The 10,649-nt window shown below is 34.8% G+C and overlaps 1 protein-coding gene across 1 annotated transcript in view; it reads right to left on the minus strand.

Annotated features, from left to right (window-relative positions):
* Positions 1-10,649, minus strand: part of LOC107751266 (stimulated by retinoic acid gene 6 protein homolog) — a 42,224-nt gene that overhangs the window by 23,929 nt on the left and 7,646 nt on the right. The window contains exons 3-9 of the mRNA XM_016566942.1: positions 9,744-9,810; positions 8,430-8,512; positions 8,138-8,271; positions 4,431-4,597; positions 3,721-3,846; positions 2,189-2,259; positions 223-299 (exon numbers count right to left, since the gene is read on the minus strand). Of these exons, the coding sequence (XP_016422428.1) occupies positions 223-299; positions 2,189-2,259; positions 3,721-3,846; positions 4,431-4,597; positions 8,138-8,271; positions 8,430-8,512; positions 9,744-9,810 (725 nt within the window). The remainder of the gene's footprint in view (positions 1-222; positions 300-2,188; positions 2,260-3,720; positions 3,847-4,430; positions 4,598-8,137; positions 8,272-8,429; positions 8,513-9,743; positions 9,811-10,649) is intronic.

The following is a 10,649-nucleotide window of genomic DNA, read 5'->3' on the forward strand; positions in this document are numbered from 1 at the left end:
TTCAACTATTATTTTCTCTTGTGGACTGTATGTAAACATCTTTTATGTGAAATATCTTATTCAGATCAGTACTAAATAAACAAAAACATGCATTTTGCATGATCCCTCTTATTTTGGTAAAATAATTAACATTTTGCAGATTCTGAAAGGGGGATGTAAACTTTTGACCTCAACTGTATATATTTTTGACGTTAGGCATTTTTAAAAAAAAAATTATTTTACCATCCTCTGGTGTGTAGATGTAAGACTTGGCAGCATCTCTGAGTCTTTCAAACAGTTTTGGTTTTGATGCGCTGGAACTGCAAAAGCAAGAGTCAAAAACAACAAAAATAAATAATTTAATATAATTTTTAAAATAACAACCCCTTCATATTCTTTCAAATGCACAATTAGACATATAATAGATGCTTTATTACAGGTTCAGTCGCTCTTTACACAATGGCTTTTAATGGGATTCGAACCTCCATCCTTTGGACAACCAGTCTAAACCTGCAACCTCATGGTCTCTTGATATCTGAGGCATATCTGAAGTTAGTCTAAATTCCTTATTCCATATACAGTGGGTACGGAAAGTATTCAGACCCCCTTAAATTTTTCACTCTTTGTTATATTGCAGCCATTTGCTAAAATCATTTAAGTTAATTTTTTTTCCTCATTAATGTACACACAGCACCCCATATTGACAGAAAAACACAGAATTGTTGACATTTTTGCAGATTTATTAAAAAAAAAGAAAAACTGAAATATCTAAATGATTTTAGCAAATGGCTGCAATATAACAAAGAGTGAAAAATTTAAGGGGGTCTGAATACTTTCCGTACCCACTGTACCTTCCTACATAATTGCCACTCTTATCAATGTATATTTCCCTTCATTACACTGCATTCCTATGTAAACTATATCACACTGACATCAAGGAGTTTCCACGCAACAGGAATCATTTCCTCACATGGCTCACGGGACTATATTCAATGACATTTCAGACACTCAGTATATTTTTGCATAAAGAAGATCAGCATCTGTACAGAACAGACAAACTGAATGGCATTAGCTCATGATTCAGACTCCGGGACAGCGTGGATCACTATCTACCAATCTTTGCATAAGTCAATTTACAGTAGGTGTGATAGTGGAAATGAGGAAGGAAGTAGTCTATGGACAGTATCTCATCTGACTGGCTATTGTACAGTGGACTGATGCTACAATAGAAAATACCTGACCTTTCGTTGCCTTCATTGCAATTAAAATCCACTCAATTAGTAAAAGGGTTTTACAAGATTAGTTCACATTGCAGTATGCCAAGCATTTTAAAGCAGCACTATGTAACTTTTTCTGTGTTCAAAATTTGCAAAATGTATATAATGAGCGAGTACATCATGAATTAATCTTCCAAACCGCGTTTTTGTCTTATTCCGAATCACTATGGTACACTTATAATAAGTACTTATATTTGGACTATTGTAGCCTGGTCGGGTCGTCACCGCTGCGGAGTAACACATACCTGCGTGAATCGCCATAGACATAAACTTAGAGAAGTAGCTCCGGTTGGAATGTTCTTCCGCGGGATGTGTGCAGTTCTGTTTATTAACCGCTAGAGCGCCAAAAGTTACATAGTGCTGCATTTAATATGCTACAAAATAGGGCCTGAAATGTGTTATTTTAGTATTTTTATTTATAGTATTTATTTAGTATTTATAGTATTTTTATTCATTCTACGGGGTTTGAAAACCCTAATTTATCATAATAAAATTTATAAAAACCATTAACATTATAAAAATGGATAACATTTATGAAATTGTTATTTATGAAATGATTTGATAATCCTTTAAATTATTTAATTTAAATTAAGTAATAAATATTTCATGATAACATTTAAAATAATTTTATAATAATATAAATTATTTACATTTTGTAAAAAGCTTTTAAATGTATAAACAGTGGAGTCAACATAAATGAATTAATTAACTTTTCTTTTCATCATGATCTAAAAAGGGTCAATATGATGTTACTTCACTGATGATGTGACAATAATAATAATGAAAATAAACAACTCAAAGGTCTACAATATTCAAGGAAAGCATCAGCTCTGTGAAATTCTTGTTATGGGTTACTAATATAATTTCTGCTGTTTTTAGCTTCTCGAACCGTTGGGTTAATAAACAATGTTGTCCACATAAGTGTGCATCACCTGATTTTGGTGGGCTTTTTCTTCTTGAGAATCTTTTTCACATAATCTCTGTAATAACTGCTACTGAGGTCCTGCAAGAAAGAGATTAAAAAAATGGCTACAAATCTTTTGATAGTAACATTCATTCTGTTCATGCTGATTTGAATCTTTAAATTACATATCTCAAAAATAAAAACGGTCTATCGTGCAGTGTGACGGGACCAAAACTTTGCATGCCGTTTCGTTAATTCTAAAAAATTTGATCTAGATTTGTTTACTCGTACGTGTTATGAGGGGATCGCTCCTCTCTTATTTCATCCGAACGTATTCATCATAGCGATTATAGCTGAATAACACTGGTATTGTGCGTTTCCTATGAGAAAACAACACTCTGTTTGTGTAAAGTGCACTGTGAGTCAAACATAACCCCATCCCACTGAGCTGCTTACAATGATTAGAGCTCTGGAATGCAGGTGCGAGTTTACAAACTCCCCTCTTGCCTTTCCATGCTGCTAAGTCCCTTCATTATGAATTAACACAGCGGTGCTTAACTGGCGGGTCGTGACCCGAAAATGGGTCACAGGTCTGTTGTAACAGGGTACAGCAGGGAAAACAATGTTAAATACAAATTGATCAATAAGAGTGTCCACGATAAAGAAAAGGAAGAATATTGTAAAAATCTAGTTAAAAACACATGCCAAGTATGGTTTAATGTGGCTTTCAAAACTTTAATACCATATTAATGTAAAAATGTGCATATTTTCTTTACACCTTGACCTGTGAGTGTAATTATTACTTTTGAAAAAAGAATATATATAATACAAGATTATGCATTAATTAGATTAGATTATGCCATAATTTCACCCTTTAATTTATATTTCTCTATAGTAATCTTTTATATATTATCTATATATATGCTCTGATATCAGAACATTTTAGACATTTTAGACATCAGAGACATTGGTTACAAATATCATGAATTACTAATTCATAATTTTCATTCATTTTTGGGGAAGCTGACATTTTACAACCTGTACCAACCTTTCAGATATTAATAAGTGAAGCAGTCTTGCAGTCTTTTATATATAAATGTACATACATGGGTCGAAGATGAGATGTCCCATTTTGGTGTTCGCATCAAATAAAATTGACAGAAGTGATTTTATATACATAGAAAGCATATAAAATGCAAGTAAAGTCTGTACTTTAATGTTTCGAATAACTTCTGGGAAAATAATATGTTTCATTGTCATTCAGCATAACAGATATATTTATGTAAAAAACATACTTTTTCTGACCTGTACTTATTAAAACAAATAAATAAAAAAGTGATCATACTACATTTTTATTATATTTTAAAAGATTAAAAACACCTCATGATTTGAAGGATAGTGGCAAAGATTATTATACTTTTTCAGTTTTATTTTTTAAATAAACTGTATTAAACATTTATGGTTTTGATGCTTTAAACCCTTCGTCTTTGACCCATTTAATATATATTTTGTAAGATTTTCATATAGCTTTAGACAGTTGTATCATCCTGACAGTCGTACCTCAGAGGCATTGCTCGTCTCTGTGTTCTGTAAGCCTTTGAACAGAAGCAGTGGATACTGGAAACTAAGAAAAGCCAGACAAGCGATCTGAGGAAGGCTGCTGAACAGCACATAGTACTTATAGATCTGCAGACAAGGAGAAAAACAGACAAATCAATGTCAAATAACATCAAATGTTCGCAGTGCTTTGTCTGGCTATATGACCCACTCATTTTCAGTGCAAATCAATCATGAAATTGCACTCAGAATTTATATTCCAAACCTAACAAGGCTTTCTTTATTTTGGCCTAAAAAGAAATGAATGGCTTTCAGCACGAACCCAGTCAGCCAGTTTGATTCTTTTGTTTTTGTTTGCAGCAGGCAGTACAATCAAACTAAACTAGAATATTTCATTTCATTGTGCATTTCGTGAAACATGGTACTTTTTTCTTGCGTTCTGACAGCGACTAAAGTGATTAAATGAAGGAAAGCTCCATGGTGAGATCCTGAGAAGCAGAACAAATTGTTTTGAGGTTTGACTATTCTTTGAGCAGATGTGAGGACAATGAGAACAAAACGGAGGACTGAGGGGATAAGGTTAATGAACTTAAGCTGCAACAGAAAAGTTTCGGCAAGTCTTATTCAACACACAGTGGGAAAGTGAAGTAAGAGCCCATAAACTTTGCTTGTACTCAACAGGTGATGTTTCAGATATTCATGGGAAGTCGTACCTGTGGCGTTTTGGGACAGTCCACCTTCTGCCAGACCAGAACTCCAAAGTGTGTCCACGACAGCAGGCTGCCCAAGACGTAACCCACCTTGTTATGCAGCGTACCGCAGGCCAGAAGAGGGTAGTACAACGCGGGGTAGTATAACAGAGCCAGGATCAGCCAGAACTCTACAGACACAAAGAACAAAATAATATAGTCCAGTTAAACATCTCTCTGCTCTCCTTAGCCTAAAAGAGCACAGCACGGTCTATATTTGCTTATAAATAGTGATGCGGCCCAGTGGATAAAGGAGGCTGGGAGTCGAAAGATTGTAAGTTTAAACCCTTAATGGTGCAATCTATGATTTATTACCACTGTGACCCGGAGCAAGACACTTATATGAATAAATCACCCCCCCAAAAAATATTTAAATTTGGGCCTGTTTCTCATACAAAACTATTGAATGGCTTCAGAATAATTGGAATATTGTGTAAAAATCATATGGACTTTTTTTTCGAAGACTGATCAGTGTTGCTTTTTTGTGATCGAAAGATGAGCTGATTATTATTTTTTCTATTTCTAAATAAAAATTATACTATAAAAATATAAAAATCATTATAATGATTTATTAACAATAATATTTTTGTTGTTATTCATCAACACAATTATCAGTGTTTAAAGGGATAGTACACCCAAAAATGACCCTCAAACCATCCTAGGTGTATAAGACTTTCTTCTTTCAGACGAATCCAATCAGAGTTATATTAAACAATGCAATGTCTCTTCCAAGCTTTATAATGGCAGTGAATGGGGGTTAAGATTTTGAAGATAAAGTGCATAATCATAAAAAGTGCTCCACACAGCGATGTGTTTGTGTAAGAAAAAAAGTCCATATTTAAACCTTTATAAAGAGTAATCTCTAGCCTCTGCTAACTTTCGTACGCGTGATTACGAGAGAGTGGGCTTCCAGCGGATGATTCAGGCAAAGCGTAAGCTCCGCTGAGAATATGCTAGTCTCTCGAGAACCAAGTTTTGTTTCAAGCAAAGGAAAACCATCTTGACTGATATTGAAGTCCTCCAATATTTTTCTTCACAAATCCTCGTTTTGTACTTGTAATTCGTGACCAGTGTTTTGTTCTGATCTCTCCTCTGCGCTTCCGTGTTCGTCATTTGTCACATAGTTTACGCTACGCCTATGTCCTGCGTCATCTGCTGGAACGCCACTCTCTCGTGAACGCGTGTACGACAGTTAGCAGAAGCTAGACATTATTGCTTATAAAGTTTAAAATATGTATATTTTTCATACACAAATGCAATGATTCACTTCAGAAGGCCTTTATTAACCCCCGGAGCCATATGGAGCACTTTTTATGATGAAATCAAACTAGCTGATAGTTAGTAAACTACAAAATCTCAACACCCATTCACTGCCATTATAAAGCTTGGAAAAGCCAGGACATTTTTAATATAACTCTGATTGTATTTTTGAGTCTGACAGTGGTATGGGCTTCTTTTATTGAAGACTGACCAGAGTTGCTTTTTTTATGATCAACAGATTATTATTTTTTTAATATGATAAGTGATTTTTTAATAGATAAGAAAATAATTTGTTTTATTTCTGCTACTAAAAATATACTGCACAAACAAATGCATATTCATTATGAATATTTAATAACAACAACAACAACAATTATAATAATATTTTTAATACTTTTTATAATAACTTTTTAATGCTCTAGATGACCACAAATGTATTCTTTATTTTTTTAAATTATTCTACCAAATTCTGCCATTTATCAGAAGACTTGATTTTAAAGAACTGATAACTGTTAAAGGCCTGAGTATTTATCAAAATGATTATCTGGCTTTAGCCCTTCAACATTTATGGTACTTATTTTGGTAATTTTTTGAGACTGATAGTCTCAAAAAATGGCTGTTGACCAGTATAAAAACTGGTCAAAACAATTATCTGTCTCCTCCTAACTGTTCAAGAATGATTCTTTTGCATTCCTTCTTTTGTGTTCAACGCAAGAAAAAAATCTGTTTTTGAATGACCAGAGAGTGAATAAATGATGATCATTTTTAGGTGCACCTTTGAATGCAGATTTGCAGGATTGTCCCTGAAGTGTACTGTAAGTTATTTTGACTAAAATATGATTTTTAAACTATGAAAACAGCAAAAAATGTCATATTATCGAGAATGAGGAGAATAACAATAGTGGGCCATCAACACTAACAGACTTATAAGTCAAAATTCACTTATTAAAGCAGCAAACAGTTACATAACACAAACACAGCCTTGTCTGAGGCCCCGTTTGCTAAAGAATCAAAAATGCAGGCGATAATCCAATTACAAAACCCAACTAAGAAGGACTAGCAGTTCAGAGGAAAGAAAAAAAAAGATCAGGTAGGGTGCTACTTTTCATCCTCTTGTGTGAACTGAGCCTAGTTTGGATAGCTGCCATCTGGTGAATAGAGAGAGTGTTCATTTGATAGCACCGGTGAAGGGTGAGCCACTATACCCCTCCAACCCGGTGAATTTCCCAAACTCTTTGGTGGGCCGAAGTCTTTGATTTACATTAAGATAGAAAAGAATGATTTCTTTTTGAAAGAATTAAAATCTTTATAACATTGCCATAAATTATCATCCTTGGCCAAACTGGTTTAAGTGCACATTGGTGGCGACTCAAGGTTAATTCCTCGTGGGAATCGAACCAACAACCTTCCTTTTGCTAGTCTTAGGGCGCATGTGCGCCTAGGGCATGTCTGAATCCACTTTTGCTAGTTTAATAATGGAAAAAAAAACAGTCAGCGCGCCAGACGCATGGTCCAAAAGGGTTGTACCAATTCTCAATTCAAAAGGGTTGTAATGAGTGTGTTTTGGACATAACGTGCAATAAACCAATCAGATTCTCATCTCCCATTCCCTTTATGAGCCAGCTGCGCTTGGACCATGGCAGATTCGCTATTTACATGGCGGAATTTGCAAGCGCAAAGACTGAACGCAGTTAAAGCATACACAATAATAATCTTTTACATTGTAATCCTTTCATTTTTATTATTTGGCATGTTTGTGTGCTGCTGCGAGTCACTGTGTGTGTAATATACATGCGTTGTGCACCCGCCTATAGGTGCATATTACTTACGAAAATGAATCATGGTATTACTACAAATAAAACCAAAAAACCATGGTTCCTATAGTTTAACCATGGTAACCACAAATTAATCATGGTTTTGCAAGACTATCCATAGTTTAACCATGGTATTTGTAGTAAAACTGTAGTTATACAAATGGTAGTCAATATGCCAAAAAACCATGGTTAATTTTCGTAAGGGTAACACGCTCTTTAAATAAAAAATAAAAAAATACTGTGCCATTGAATTTAGACTAGGTTTTAGTTGGTCAATGGCGCAATCGTTTTCAGTTGCCTCAAAATAACAACGCGCCAACAATGCGCCTGAACACACCTCGTTTTCAGACCAGCACGCCCATGAGCGCACAAATGGGCGCAAATGCATTTGCTATTTAAACAACGTGGCGCTGGACGTGAAAATGATAACTGCGTCGGGCTGAAACTAGCAAAAAACACCTCGCATTGCGCCGGGTGTATGATAGGGCCCTCTAGACCACATCGTAAAATGAAGCATAAAAACTGAATAAATACTGCCATAATCACACTATAAATGCATTTCACCACTCCACGAAGCAAGAAGTCTTGTCACCATACCTTTGTTCGTGACATCTTTAGTGAAGGGAAGAGGATGGTGACTGAGGACCATTCCAAGCAGCTTGCAGAAGAGAACGCCATACACGGCTACGGCAAGACCCTTGTGTTGTGTGTGGTCTAAAAAGTTTACTGGGCTGAAGAAAAGAACAGAAAACAATTATAAATAGCTATAAAATGAATATGAGAGCAGTTTTGCCCATGCAAAACTCACTGTCATGATGTGAAACTGGCTAAGTAGCTGCTACATAGTGGCTGAAATGGTCTGAGAGGTTCTGGGTGATGTCAAACTGACCTGAGTAAACCTGTAAGTCCCCTTTGATTGTCACCCAGCTTCTGTCGTCTGGCCAGGATGGCGAGAACCAGCATGACCACCAGCTTTGGACATAAAGAGAGGACAATTTGTCAGTCTTACATCCTCTGAAGGCCCACCAGAGGCCGGTGCAGCTGGGACCTTGACCCTTTATTAGCCCTTTCTGCATCACAGCTTCTCGGTTCAAATGAAACCACAGACCCCTGTGAAACAAGGGCAGAACCCATTTCCAAAGACACTGCCTCAGTTTCTGGTATGAGTAAGTGCACTATCAGAGAGCACAGGCCTGGGATCAGTGACCTGCAGTGACCTTTAACACTTTTAGGAAGCGTCATGGTCAAAGGTGACCTCTGAGTCCACATGGGTCCATCATAGTCAATTAGCATATGGCTTTTTGTGTAAATATCAAAGGGCCAGGAACTCAGTGGGAAGTCTGGGATTACAAGATGAGTGACAGCAAATAATATGAGCAGGTTTGAAATGTTTTTCCAATTTTTATACAAAATTACTATGACAGTACCATGATATCTGGTGGAAATACTATGGTATTTTGCAGTGGTCAATGTAGAGATTGGCATGGTTATTATCGTTAACTAAAACTAAAACCATAAAAAAAAAACTTTCATTACTTACAATTTTCTTATATAAAATAACCTCTAACAGAAATAAAATATTTTAAAAATAAAATTATTTCAGCTAGTTGTCAAGTCAATTAAAACTAACATAAACATTCATAAAAAAATATACAGACATATAAAAAAAATAATAAAACTTCAAAACGTTAAAACTGACTAAAGTTATAATGAAAACAGAAACTACAAAAATAAAAACAAAATCAAAATATGAATAAAAACTAATAGTATATCAATGATACTAAAATAACACTGGAGACTGGGATCCGTAGATATTGCTATGGGATTTTTCCACGTGTCTTAAAATGAAAAAATAAAAATAAATAAATGAATGAATGAATGAATAAATAAGATATTTATTTATTCATTTAATAATCCAAAATGAGGACTTATTTTACAAATTATTTACTCAAGATTCAGAAAAAAAGTAAAACATAAATAGTTTATTATCTATTCACAAGGTTATTTCTAGATTTCTAGGTTTTGACACAAAGATGCATCTTAAAATATTCAAATATTGTCTGCTTAATCGTCCTGGCCAATGCATATTGGTCTAGTACTTTGATATACATCATGGTACTGACTGAAAAAAAGAAGAAAATAAAATTCAAAAAAGAAAACAGAGTATAAAGAAACCAGTATGTCTCATCTGAAGGGAACTCACAGATATTGCAGCAATGCATATGTGGAAGAGGCCTTCATCAGCTGTGGGGTCACATGGTGGGATAACTCTGAAAATTTCACAAACACAGAGTATTTATCATAAGCCGGTGAGATCCAGGCCGATTACTCTTCCTCCCCTCCGTTCCCAAGCAATAGACCATTACTAACAAGAGCACTTCTACTGAACCTCTTCAAGTGCAGATTATTCATTTAAACCGATTGTTGTAGGTAATGTGACTGACGAGAAACGCCAGCACACGACCCCACTCACGCTTCTGAGTAAACTGAAATGCTGGGATGGACTTACGACTACTAAAGTCCATGATAAAAGAAACTCAGAGATGAATGAAAAGATCCTGATTGTGTTTAGTTTGAGGAAGTCTTGGACGAGGCTAACGTGTGACGCACTGAAGTAACTCTAGATTCACAGTTTGGTGTCTTGTTACCGAAAATCCAGCCAAAAAGTCTCTTGTATATGTGAAAAGAATCAAAGATGAGATCAAAGTCAGACAATCTCTACATGAATCGCAATGATGGATGTGCATATCACTTTCAGCAGAAATATGATCAGATATGTTTGCACACTTGGAACCATATAAATGTTCTGGGTAGTGCATTATGAGATGGCAACAGACTATATGATGAGCTGCAATAAAGATAATATCTAATGAATATCTGATGACCTTAACCATGTTATCTAGCTGAAATCACAGAAGTTAATGCCTAAACCCAGAGAACCCATGAATGCATTTATTTATCATGTATTTAAAAAAAAATAAAACTGTAAATTGTAATAATATAAATACAAAATTATATATAAATACATAATTATTTATAAATAACAATTATATATTTAAAATGTGTATTTTTTTTTAACTTAAATATATATATATATATATATATATAT

Source organism: Sinocyclocheilus rhinocerous, unplaced genomic scaffold, assembly GCF_001515625.1.
Source record: "Sinocyclocheilus rhinocerous isolate Xijiao unplaced genomic scaffold, SAMN03320098_v1.1 scaffold872, whole genome shotgun sequence".
In the NCBI taxonomy this organism is placed as follows: Eukaryota; Metazoa; Chordata; class Actinopteri; order Cypriniformes; family Cyprinidae; genus Sinocyclocheilus; species Sinocyclocheilus rhinocerous.